This window comes from Cicer arietinum, chromosome 3, assembly GCF_000331145.2.
Source record: "Cicer arietinum cultivar CDC Frontier isolate Library 1 chromosome 3, Cicar.CDCFrontier_v2.0, whole genome shotgun sequence".
Lineage (NCBI taxonomy): Eukaryota > Viridiplantae > Streptophyta > Magnoliopsida > Fabales > Fabaceae > Cicer > Cicer arietinum.
In genome coordinates, this window is record NC_021162.2 from 62,461,293 (window position 1) to 62,475,317 (window position 14,025).

General features: G+C 25.5%; 1 protein-coding gene and 1 pseudogene across 2 annotated transcripts; one reads left to right on the forward strand and one right to left on the reverse strand.

Annotated features, from left to right (window-relative positions):
• Positions 1-2,352: 2,352 nt before the first annotated feature.
• LOC101497825 (acyl-coenzyme A thioesterase 2, chloroplastic) lies at positions 2,353-5,380 on the reverse strand. 2 transcript variants are annotated; one of them, XM_004492836.4, is made up of 5 exons: positions 4,895-5,380; positions 4,003-4,180; positions 3,180-3,646; positions 2,865-2,944; positions 2,353-2,759 (listed from the first exon to the last, which is right to left on the reverse strand). In XM_004492836.4, the coding sequence occupies exons 1-5, from the start codon at positions 5,312-5,314 to the stop codon at positions 2,705-2,707; spliced, it is 1,200 nt and encodes a 399-aa protein (XP_004492893.1). In that variant the 5' UTR covers positions 5,315-5,380; the 3' UTR covers positions 2,353-2,704. The 2 variants fall into 2 exon arrangements, with proteins under 2 accessions (XP_004492893.1, XP_004492892.1); XM_004492835.3 differs by having other exon boundaries at positions 2,865-2,993.
• Positions 5,381-12,518: 7,138 nt separating this feature from the next.
• LOC101491834 (UDP-glycosyltransferase 74F2-like) lies at positions 12,519-13,157 on the forward strand (annotated as a pseudogene).
• The last annotated feature ends 868 nt before the right edge of the window (positions 13,158-14,025 follow it).

Consider the following 14,025-nt stretch of genomic DNA (forward strand, 5'->3'; position numbering starts at 1 on the left):
AGAATTTTATTTTTTTTAAAAACATGAACTTTAATTCTTTTTAAATAAGTCCAAGCAATCATTAAAAAAAAGTTCAATTTTAAAAAATAAAGGGATTAAAATTGCGATATTAAAAATAGAGGAACTAAAATATCTCAATTTAAAAAAAACAGAGGGACTAAAATTAAAAATAAATTGACCAAAATTACGAATCAACTAAAATATAAAATTAAAATTATAAAATTAAAAATAAAATAATCAAAATTATAAATTAATTAAAATAAAAGAACTAAAACTGTATTTAAAAAAAAAAGTGAAACTTATAGCTATTTCCATTGGGAAATAATTAACCAAGGTTGTTATTGGAAGGAGGAGCTTGGAGAACCATTATATCTCTCCTCTCAAATTGTGAGTTCCACTCCTTTATAATAAAAATAGATGAAACATGTTCTCACGTGTAAACAAAAATAAAAACAAAAGAAGCAGGGATTTATATGTAACATGTTCTAACATTTGACATAAAGATAGATTCCCTTCCAAAACTCAAGGAAGGGATTTATATGTATCACTGTCATCGATTGTTTACTTCTTGATTTGTAGATAAATTTCATGTTCAATAATTGCCTAGTGTAGTCAGTCTACCAGACTAAATAGAACAAAAAAACAAAACAAGGAAATTTTACCATCTACCTCCATCTATATTTCTATATTCCACAATATTTTTAAAATATCAATTTTAGATTTGAATTTTTTACTATTTTATAAATTTAAATTTATTTTTTGTTTTTTTTATTATTCAAAGATTTGTTGACCAATTAATTAAAAAAATTCCTTACATAAAAGATTTTCAGAAACTATCAGAAATTCTTTTATAAAATTTTCAGTACAAAATGTTGAAATTGGAAACCTTTAAAAAAAGTTTTTGCTACAACTTGAAAAAGTATATACCGAAAACATTTAAAAACAAATTTCATTATATAAAATTGAGAATGTGTGTACAGAAAATAGAAAATAGAAAATAGAAAATAAAAAATGTGTGGTTTTAAGTTTTTCGATTAAATTATATCTTCTAGAAATTTTGAAAAAAAAAATTCTATTTCGAAAAATTTAAATTAGTTTTAAAGTAAAGACGATTGTTTTAAAAAATTTAAAAAAAGTTTGTTAAAATATAAATTATAAAAAAAATTGATAAAATAGAAATAATTAATACTCATTTATATATCAGAAAATTGAAATGATATTGTAAATAAAAATAATAATTTTTAATATTTATATAAACACAAATATGTCAATTTTTCGAATTTATAAAAATAAGAGTATAATATGATAAAATTTTCGAGAATTAAACTGCATGTTAATTACGATCTGATTAAGACTCTTCAACAACAATAGCCGAAAAACACTTTCTCGGGCCCAAGGTCCCCCTAGTTGTTATACACCTGAGACATGTGGCATCAACTATATCCATCATTGATGTTATATTTTTTGACATAATTTTTTTTCAACTACAATATTTTTATAGTTGAGTTCGAATAGGGTGCTAAAAGATATCTAAACATCTCATTTAAACTAGAAAAATAAATAAATTATCTTATTACCTCTACTTGTATTTTAGACGAACCAACAGACATAATAGGTTAAATTTAAATAATATTTTATCATATTTCTTTAGTTAAAGAACAATAATATACACAATTAACTTTATAAAATATAATTTAAAACATACAAAATTAAAATATAATAAAATATAATATAAATTAAAAAGTAATTAAATTTGATATTAAATTTAAAAATAAAATATTAGTAATTAAGTTTAAAAAATGTGTCTAGTTTTATCGTAAAGGTGGTTTTGTCATATTATATAATCTAATAAATTTTTATTCAAAACTATATAAATGCAAATATTAATTTAAACTTTTAAGATAATATAATTTTGTTACAAAGGTAGTTTTTCCATATGCATATATAATGTACTACATATCTTTATTTAGCTTATGTAATAAATAAAATACACTAATTTGGTTACTCAATGATTTGTTTAATAATTTGAAATTGTATAATTAGTATTGTCAATAGATTTTTTTAAATATAAAATCATTTAATTACTTGTTTTATTTTTTATTAATTTATAATATTTAAAAATGTTGTAAGTTAATTTAAAAAAAATAGTATATAATTATTTTACAATGATAATTTTATTATTTAAATATAATATATATTACATCATAAAATAATGTTATTTTGTTGGTCATCATATACCTATAAAACATAGTACAAGATAATATTTATCTCGTGGCTATTTTATCTTATCCTAATATAACTTTATATCATATTTTGTCTTAGCACACAAACATAATCTTAGGGTCACAAAGGTGCTTGGTCAAGGTTTACTATTATATAATAAAACTCTAAAATCAGGTTCATATATAGTATTTCCTAAGCACGAGTTGGCTTCTATCAAGGCCTATAGTGCTGCTAGTAGACATATAACGCAAACTTGTGCCCCCAATAATTGGACAGCATAATTATTATATAAGAGCAAATTTGCTTAGCTTCTGCTCATATAACTAGTGGTACACATTTTAATAAATTTACCACCTAAGTGTTGTTTCTCTTCTCTATGTTCTGAAGAACTCATTCAAGTTGTCAGCATCTATACGCTCTAATATACGGCGTGCTTCTTCTTCTGTCGCCGGTACTACATTTCGAAGTTTAAATCCATCTTTCATCGCCTTTGCTTCTGGACGTACAGTGAAACTGAAATGGAAAGTATTTGATACCTGTGTTCACATAATACACAAAGCTTAGAACAGTTTTCAATGACTTCAAAGTTGCGAGAATGAAAAAGCGACCAACTAATAAAAGTGTAAATCAGTTTGACTAACCTCACTAGATCGCAGCTCCGGTCTTGTAACATGAGCAACAACTTCAACATTGATAAGTGGTTGATCTGGATCGTGAAGTTCTGTGTACAGAACACAAGATTTGAGGCGCAAGAAATCCCCCACATCAACCTGCTCAATGGTTAATTTTATTTAACACATAGATAGGCCAATTCTTTGAATCTCATGCTTTTTTTTTTACCTTTTGAATTCAATTTTGTTACAGAAATTTCAAAGATTGGGCTAGTTCTGCAAATAATACCCAATCATGTAACAGTCAAACTTTGATATTTTTAAAAGAATGAAGAAAAAACTCACAGGTCTGAGGAAATCAACATGATCAACTTCTAGAAAGTAAGGAACTAATCCAGCAAAGGCATATGCAGTTGAGAAAGCCAATTCAAACGCACGATTCATCAAGAAACCTCCAAATATTCGACCATGGATGTTCCTTTGCTGCGGCTGGCATAATAAGGAATTCTCAAGGCTGGTATCCCTAAGAAGAATGCTGTCTCGGTCAGCTAAAGCTGGCATGTCGCAGAAAATTCTTCCCTCAGCCAATAGATCATGAAGTCTTTTTTGTTCCCCATTCTCAAGGTCTTTCTTTTCCCCTCCTCTTTTCCTTTTTTTCAAACTGTTTCTTGCTTCAGCTTGTTTGAAAAGAAGTTTTTCGCGAGCAGTTTCCGGTGAAAGTCGATTCACTGGAGCAGCCTTCCCAGTTTCTGAGTCTCGGGCGACAAATGTGAAGTTGGCTGTAAGTACTACTGTGTCTGAATCACTGTCCTCTACATGAATTACAATGACACATAAGTTTTTGACCAAGTGTGTTTTAATATTTTACATAATAAAATAATGAGGATCTAATGAAATAATTAAGGATATTAAAACATGAAAATGGAATTCTTCCATTATGAAGGTTTGTGCAACATAACAAACACAGTCATGAGGCAATGATAAATTGAGAAACTAATGTTTTGTTTACTTCAGGTGTTTCTGTTTCCATTTTCACAAATAAAATAAACATTAAAAAAGACATTTTAGAAGTTTTTGAAAATGCAATTTAAAAGTAGATCAAATATTTCTGAAAATTCTGGAAAATGGCAAAACATCGGAAGTTATGCATGAGCCCTAAGAAATGTACCTTGTTTAGATTGAGTAACCTCGAGTTGAATTTCAATTGAGGAGCGCCCAACCCATATAACAGAACCAACTATTGTGAGATCAATGTTGACACTAATTGGCTTCTTTAGTACAATCTTATCAACAGAAGCAGTGACAAGTATAAGTGGCCTTGTTGTGCTATCTTCATCGGAACAATGCTATTCCACAAACATATACAAAATAACCCAATCAAAAAATAGGTACATATGAAGTCTTTATTAAAATTCACAATGGTCACATTCTGACAAGTACCATACATTACTCATCCTAATAGAAGAAAATACAAAAATATACTTTACTTACTCTAATTTATGCAGTCTCCAAATTTAGATGAAAGTTGATGTCAAAACTTCATGAAAACAAGTATCAAATCAAACTACATTTGACCTACTAGGCTTCTACATACAACCTAGTTAAAAGTTCAATGTCATCATAATTTACATCTCCATTTCTGCACGTTATCATATTACAAGCACTACCTACATATCAATTCTCATAAAAACCTTGAAAAATCAGATAACACAACTGAAAATGTATATTTCTAAATTTTTTTTTTTTTTTAAATGAAACCAAAACTGTTTGTCATCAAATCACAACCTACTTAACGAAGTGGTTGAGCTAAAAGATTAATGAACTTCGATTAGAAGTATCTGATTTCGAACCTAATTGAAACAATTCTTATTCAGATTTTACTTCGAACTCGAAATTACTAGGGATTCAAATCAGAGGGTTGAGACAAAAAAAATTGAATTTCAACCCCATTTTACATTCCCACTTCACCATGTAATGATATGAAATTATATACAGTACACACATAATAAATTCCAGAAAGAAAAAAAAAGAGATTAAGAATGGAAAGTTTGAGATGGTACCTTAACAGAAATGGTTCCAGCCAAAGCATCAAGATCTTCAAGCAACTTTCCAATTCGGACATCATTCCAAGGATCCCTATATTGTTCTCTAAGAACAAAATCAGAAGAAAAATTGTAAAGAATACTAGTCCTACTCTGTGAAGGGGATTTAGTGAGCAATTCACTTTGTGGAGGAGCATCTCTAGGTGGATCAAGAAGCCTCTCGAAGATTTTGCTCCTTGCTTCCCAAAGAGCAGTTGTGACCGGTGAATGGTACATCCCCGGCCATAAAGCGATTGGTTTCCGGTCGGCGGAACCGTTGGATGGAAGGAAGTTTTCGAAAGGGGTTGTGGCTGTGGCGAAGGTGGAAGAAACAGGGATTGTTCCATTAACTGGAATTGTGGTGCTCATGGAATTGGAAGGAGAGGAATTCAAATCCATTGGTTCTTGTGTTCTACGACAAAACCTCGTTAATTATATACTCATGTAGAAAAATAACATCAAAAAACGATGTGTAAAAAAATATAGTCCGTGCATTATATGATTTCATTTTTCTGACGATAAAATTAAAATAAAAACACTAATTTTAAATAAATTTTTAATTAGAGATATTTATTCTTTATATGATATTTATAATAATATGAAAAAATATTAAATTTAATTAATTAATGATAAATATATGTATTGTGTATGAGTTGTAAAATTAGAATTGTGAAAAATTATAGTTGTTTATAATTGTTCGTATTTTTATGTCGATGATATTAAAAAAATACTTATTTTAATTAATTCTAGTGAAAAATATTTATCTCTCGTATAGTAATTATAATAATCTCAAATTAATATATTCTAATTATTCTTACTTTTTAGAAAATGTCATAAAAATATCAAATTTAATTAATTATATAGTGATAAATATTTAACTTATGTTTAAATTATACTTCCAAATGTTTATTTAATGATTCATAAAACAATGTGAAAAAAATCAGAGTATGACAATATTATTGTTAATATATTATAATTATTCTTATTTTACATCGACAATATTGAAAAACACACATTTCACTAATTATTTAATAATAAATATTTATACCATTTTTTTTATGTTTATAATAAAAACAAATCACTATCTAATAATTATTCTCATTTTTATTTATAAGATAAAAAATAAATATTAAATTTAATATATTGATTAATGACAAGCATTGATTTCGTGTATAATTTTTTTTATAACAAAAAACATGTAAAAAAATAATATTAATTTTAACTATTTATCCCGTGTATTATTTTTAAAATAAACTCAAATTAGTATAATATAATTATTTTCACTTTTATTTAGAAGATATTAAAAAAAAAAAAAAAACTAATTGATCAGTAACAAATATTTGTCTTATGTATGGATAATATATGTTACTATTTATAAACATATACATAGCTGCGTATAACCAACGTATATATATATTAGGCTAAATAGCACCGCCGATCTTTATTTTAATTTCAGTTAACGTTTTAGTTTTTTTTTTTCTCGATTTGGTTGGTTTATTTTAATTTTAAGTGATAATTTGATATTTTATGTTTTAAAATGTCAACAATGTTATTCTTTTATTTACAAAAATTCATCAAAAATTTCAAACAAAATCCATAAAATTAATTATCATCTTCAATATAATATAAATTTCATCAAATTTATAACTTGAATCTTTAAATATACTCATATTTTTATTCTTTATATAATATTGTTGGAGATAAAAATATGAATTTATTATAATTAGAATATTATAATTATTTTTACTTTTATTTAGAAGATATTAAAAAAAAACACTAATTGATCAGTAATAAATATTTGTCTCATGTATGGATAATATATATTACTATTTATAAACATATACGTAGCTGCGTTTAACCAACGTATATATATATTAGGCTAAATAGCACCACAATTCTTTAATTTAATTTCAGTTAACGTTTTAGTCTTTTATTTTTATTTTTCTCGATTTGGTTGGTTTATTTTAATTTTAAGTGATAATTTGATATTTTATGTTTTAAAATGTCAACAATGTTATTATTTTATTTACAAAAATTCATCAAAAATTTCAAATAAAATCCATAAAATTAATTATCATCTTCAATATAATGTAAATTTCATCAAATTTATAACTTAAATATTTAAATAAACTCATATTTTTATTCTTTATATAATATTGTTGGAGATAAAAATATGAGTTTATTTGAATATTTAAGTTATGAATCTTTGAATATTTGAATTATGAAGATATGAATTCAATCTTTAGATTGTTATGATATTTTTCTCTTATAAATAGAACTAGAGGTTGTAGTTTTTTTTTGACAAAAAAAAAATGATATTCCTTTATTTTAAATTGGTAAAAATTACATCGATCGAGAACAATACAATTCAAATTTGTTAAAATCAAAAGGATAAATTTACGAATAAACTCGAAGTGTTTAGGTTAATAGCATAAAACGGCATAATGTCTACTATTATGACAAAAGCTACAAATATGACAAAATTGAAGTATCTGGAATACACATGTCTCCAAAAATATAACTCCAAAATCATTGATTGAATTTGAATATGCATTTGATCGAAGTTGATATATTTATATGAACTAAAAGAATGTTGCAACAAGATGAAAAATTAAATGTTGCATCGAGAAGGAAAATCAAACATCGCACGAAGATGGAGAAAACTAAATGTATGTTTGAAAATACTTATTTATTTAAAAGGAGAAAAAAAAACAATTTAAAATGGTGATTTAGGTCAAAAATAACATTTAATCACTTCTCTTCAATAGATGAAAATCTAAAGAAAGAGCAATGGTTAGGCAGCGGCCGGCAGCAGCCGCTGAGGAGGTTGATTAATTATTTTCGGACTTAATTAAAAATAAAGTGATAAATCTATTTAAACTTAAATATCATTTTTTTTTATCTATAAATAAGATGACATAACTACCACCAGAAACTCACGTACAATTGCAAGGTCTCGGTCGAGTTTCAACCTAGGAATCCAACATAGCATTTTCCAATTTTTTTTTACATAAACTTCTATAATTTGATCATTTATGAATAAATTTTGGTTTTTATAATTTTTTTACATTAAAGACGAATTATTTGAGAGAATCCGAATTCAAATCATGACATGAACAATTAATAGTTTGTGACGTTTATCGTCTTTATGAATAAAATGATGATCGATTAATATCGATTCAATACAAGATACATATTTTTATTTTTTTCCATATTGTTAACAAATCAATATTATTTGAATTATTATCTCAATCATACAAAATAAAGATATACATTAGTGTTTATATTTAAGATACGACATTTATAATCGTTTTTTAAAACTTATCTACGCTGCACCATGATATAAATTTGCCAATGCTACTTCAACTTGATCAATTTTAGGAAGCTAGATATCCTAGCTTCATGTTATGCGTGTTAGATGGGTTTCCACCTTAATTCCAAAGAAACTATTAGTATCTAGTGATTTTGAATTCCAAACATGCTAATTAATATTAAGACCCTAGAGGTAGTCCATGTGGTCTTTTGTGAGAAATCAGTTTGTGCAGCAGATTGGACCTATATAAAAAATGATTAACAGGGATTTTAATATATTTTTTTTATCAAATTATATATAAAAAAAAATAGTTGATTATATTTAATTTATAAATGTTAATAAAAATATAAATATATTGTCTAAATTACACTTCTTAATTAAAATTGAATAATTGAAAATAGAAGAAATTAAATAAAATGAACGATATTTTAGAGATAGTATCATTAAATAAGAGAAAAATTATTGAAGTTTACTGATATTTTATTTTAAAAATATATTTTAATTTTGTTTATAATTTATATTAGGGAGAATACAATAGATTTACTAAATACAAAAAGAAAAATATTTTAAAAATGATTTAAGCATGTTTTATATTTAGTAATATTAATGTAAAATTTCTCCTTCTGTAATTTTTTTTTAAAAAAAAAAATTAAATTTCTTAATGGGATCTTACTATCTATGGGATATTGTCTAAAGTTTGATAAATAAATAGAATATTTTGTAACTGAAATTAAAATATTTAAAAATTTAAAAAACTAAAAAATTGATATTTGAAATGAAAATTTTAGTTTAATTACTTAACTTGAATTGGTTAAGTATTGGTATTTATCCATTTCAAAATTAAATATAAACAAAAATAATATTTATAAATTAATATTTCATAATTAATCCCACGTTTTCTTTTTAGATGAAATTTTTTGAAGAAAACCTTTTGATTTTTTTTTCTTTTCTGAAAATCATTTTAATAATATAGCTTTTTTTACGGATTTAATAATATAGGTAAGTTTTGTTCTTTAGAAAATTAAAAATTTATTTACAAGAACATCACATGTTTCCATTATTTGTATTATCAAAATATTAGACCCGCTTGGAGTGGTTTTCTGGTTTACCTTTTGAAAATTTCAAAATAAAAATTGATTTCAATTTTGAATTAAAGACTTGTTTGAAAGTGTTTTGATTTTTAATTGTAAATTCTATTTTCTAAATCAATTTAGCAAACTGTTTTTAAAAAATGAAAAGAAAAGCTGTTTGGTGAACTAAATTTTGAAAACTGTTTTGGAGAATAAAATATGAAAAAACTTGTTTGGTAATATTTTTTCAAAATATATTTTAATAATTTAAAAAGATAAAATTTGTTTGATATATATATATATATATATATATATATATAATGACAATTATCGATCACCGGTGCCAATTTTCTATTTTTTTCCTCCAAGTGCGGCTAGTTCTTCTTTTCCAAGTACGACTGCTCTTCAGCTTTTAAATTGTAGTCTATTTGGGTTATACTTGTATATATATATATATATATATATATATTAGTTATTACTATCTCTTAATCTTTATCCACTCTATTTCAAATTAAATGTGGCTGCAGGTTTTTTTATCAGGTTTTTTTTTTGTATATAAATGTAGCAGATATAGTATCATTTTTCCACACTCATCCTCTATTTATAGAAAATTTTGACTTACAATTGAATGAAATAAATATATTAAAAAAAAAGCGATTTCATATAACATTTTAAATCCACTATAAATGTAGAAAATAGATTAAAATAATTAAAGACTATGTAAAGAGGTAAATTTACTTGCAAGAATTAATACATCAATACAAAAGAAAAAAAGGTTGCAATTGTAAATATGTATTAAGGAATAAAATACCAACAACAAGCCAATCAAGATCTACTTAATCCAATATTAAACTTTGATTTTGTTACTTTACTAGACATATTTGTCAAAATACCACTTATTACAATGTAGTAACTTGAAACACAAAAACACTATTACAAAGCAAAATCCAAAAATAAAAAGACAAATAAAAGTTTGTCCATTTCAATAGCAAAACCTATTCATCATTTTAGCCCTAAACCCTCAAGAACAAAACTAAAAAATATTACATGAACACAAAAATACTTTAAATATTATGAAATCATAGAATGCAACATTCCCCTACAATCCTACCCAATTGGAAGGAGAAAGCACTATGAGTATCCGCAACTCATCACATTCCTTTGCCCCAAAAGTTGCAAGGTTTAGTATTAAGAATAATAATTGAGAGAGTTTCTTATTTTGTTTAGTCCTTATTCTTAATAAATAAAAGAGAACCCAACAATTTGATATCAAATTAAAAATCAGCATTTATATGCATTCAGAAGTAGACAATAAAAATTATAACTAGATAAAGGTATATCTGAATGATTAAAACTCATTGGCACAAATCTGACGATAAAACCATGAATCCAAGTAACAACTTTTTTCTTCTAAAATTGAATAATAATAATAAAAATAAAAATAAAAATAAAACAAAAGAGTTTCTAGATCTTACCAAGTTAAAACCACATATGTTACCTTCATTTTAATCATAAACCAACATAGATAATTAACAACAATAATACATTTTACTTACAAAATCACGAGTCAACAAATAAAAACAACACTATTCATTGAATCAATATAAGTAATATTATTTTGACATCAATTAATGATATTGTTGCTTATTTTTTGAATCATGATTTTGTTCATCAAATATGTTGTTGTTGTTAATAATATATGTTTGTTTATAAGTAACATAATTTGTGTTGTTGTATAGAATAAACAAAGAAGACATAGGTTGCAGTATTGAGAAAGAGAGAGAGACAAAGAAGTAAAGAAGTAATTGAATTTAATAAAGTTAAAAATGAGTAAGAATTTTGATCTTGGTTATTAATTAAAGATGTTGGTGTTTGAATGAGAATTATAATACACTTTTATATATGAAAAATTACAAACAAAGAATGATTAAGAAGAAAAAATTAATCCTAAATTGCATAAGAAGAGAAAAAGACAAAGGAAAAGGAAAACTAATTTTACACTTTAGAATCTTTAACTTAATTTTTTAGTTTCGTTTTAGATTCATTTCTTCCACCTAAATAACTGTCAACAAAAGTTGACTTATTTTAGCAAAACTAACGGAAATGACTTTGACTAATAGAAGTATAATTAAAGAATCAAAATACAACATAAATTAATTAGAAAATCAAAATAAAATAAAATAAATAAATTAAAAGACTACATTAATAATTTAATTATTTTTTTTAATAATATTACAACTTTTGGAAAATGACCGGGTCAATTAGTTATGTTGAACTAATTTCAAGTTATAATCAAAATTGGTAGAATACATAAAAAAATAATAAAATTAAGGGTTGTTAAAACTAAATAGGATATGTACGTGAACAAATCTGCAGTATTAAAATTAATGATATAAAATCATAAAATATTTATAAATGTAATAAAATTAAAGTGATCAAAATACTCGTCGTATCTTCAAATATGTAACATTATAATAATTAAGTTATTGACTTAATGTATAATGAATTGAAAGTGATATTTTAAATTAAATTAAACGAACACTGCAATCAAACGAAACTAAACAATGTGACACCAAACAACGAAAAAAATAAAGCCTCACTCAGGCGACAAAATCATAAAAAACATAAAAGAAAATTAAATTTATGTAAAAACTGTTTATTTAGATATAAAAGAGAGAAATACGACCTAGAGAAATAACTTTAAATTAAAAAATGGTTTAAATCACTCATTTTCGGTGGAGGAAAATTGCGGCTAGATATAATAATAATTCCTGAACTAATACTAACCGTTATAGCTGAAATTAGTTTTCATATTTTCCTTAACAAAGTCTTAGCTGATATGAATATTTATTTTAAATACTACTGCCTCGGGTTCTTTTTATAAAAAATTAAAGTCAACAAAAAATTATATATTTGATTTATATAATATAAATTAAATACATCAACTTTTGTTGATCTAACTGTCTCATATAAAAAATAGACTGAAGTGCTACTCAAATAATAATGTAAACTTTTACTATTTAATTTAATTTAAGTGGTTAATGAGTCTGATTTTTATGGAAAACAGAGGTTAAATAAAATTAATAAAAAAAAATTATTCGTTTTTGCCTTTTTAGTGATCTGAATACATAATAGTTGTCATATTTTAACATTTTTCAAAGCACAATATATTCTATAAGTTGTAGCATCTTCCTCTCGTCTCACAGTTTATCAAGGAAAGATGGAGAGGAAAAACATAGCCAAAGTGCATTGTTTGGTGTTGTTATATCCAGCACAAGGTCACATTAACCCAATGCTTCAATTCTCTAAGCTTTTGCAACGTGAAGGGGTAAAAGTGACATTAATCACCACCCTTTACTACCGCAAAAGCTTGCAAAGTATATCATCTTTAATTGCAATCGAAACTATTTCAGATGGTTTTGATAACGGTTGGAGTTGAAGAAATAGGTGGATCATACACAACATACTTGAATCAATTTTGAGAAAATAGGACCAAAAACTTTAGTCGAACTTATTGAAAAACATAGTACATTAGATGACAATGTTGATTGTGTTATTTATGATTCATTGTTTGCTTGGGCTCTTGATGTTGCTAAGAGATTTGGGATTATTGGTGTTGCTTTTCTCACTCAAAATACGTCGGTGAATAGTATCTACTATAATGTTCACATAAGAAAGTTGAAAGTTTCCCTCATATTACAAAATGAGATTTCACTTCCTTTGTTGCCTACACTTGAATTTGGAGACACGCCTTCATTTTTCCTAACAAAAGGAGAGAATCATGTTTTGCTTGAAGTATTGGTGGGTCAATTCTCTAATATCAAGAAAGCTGATTGAATTTTATGCAATTCATTCTATGTTATGTTAATGCTCAATGATGTAAGGTACATACCTGAATTAAAAATAATAATAATTTATATTGGTATGTTTGACATTTTAGGATATTCCACAAACATAAAGAATGGTATCATGACTATTATTAATAAAGATGATATCATTGTTAAAGGCATTAAAATAAATGACTTGTATATTTTAGAAGGTTTTACTATAATTGCACAAGCTTCAGTTGCTAGCTCTAATTTGCATTCATCTTCTAGAATATGGCATATGAGGTTAGGACATGTAAGTGAAAGAGGCTTAATTGAGTTATCAAAACAGAGTTTGCTTAATGGTGACAAAATTGAAAAATTGGAAATTTGTGATCATTGTATTCTAGGAAAGTCTAAGAAGGGCAGTTTTGGTGCTGGCCAACACAACACCTCAAGACCTTTTGAATATGCTCATTCTTATTTGTGAGGTCCTTCAAGGAAAAAAACTCATGCTGGTTGTTCTTACTTCTTAACCATCATTGATGATTATTCTAGGAAAGTATGGATCTATGTCATTAAAAATAAAAGTGACACTTTTATGAAATTTAAAGCATGACATATGCAAATTGGAACTCCAAAGGAAACTAAGCTGAAATGTTTAAGAACTGACAATGGCCTGAAGTATCTTTCAGAGCAGTTTAATAAGTATTGTAAGGACTTAGGTATTCAAAGACATAGAACAGTTGCAGGTACCCCTTGACAAAATGGTATTGCTGAAAGGATGAACATAACAATCTTGGAAATGGTCAGATGTATGATCTTGAGTGTAGGGCTGCCTAAAACATTCTGGGGAGAAACTGCAGTTACAGTAGTGTATTTGATCAGTAGATGTCCTTCATTAGCTATTGGATTTAAGAC

What these genes read in the sequence shown, in the direction of transcription:
- LOC101497825 (XM_004492835.3), bottom strand. Translation starts at nt 5,314, where the DNA reads ATGGATTTGAATTCCTCTCCTTCCAATTCCATGAGCACCACAATTCCA. An exon ending in ATGTTGATTTCCTCAGACCT is followed by an intron (nt 2,994 to 3,179) that starts GTGAGTTTTTTC and finishes ACCATTGAGCAG; the next exon opens with GTTGATGTGGGGGATTTCTT. An exon ending in CGGAGCTGCGATCTAGTGAG is followed by an intron (nt 2,760 to 2,864) that starts GTTAGTCAAACT and finishes ATGTGAACACAG; the next exon opens with GTATCAAATACTTTCCATTT.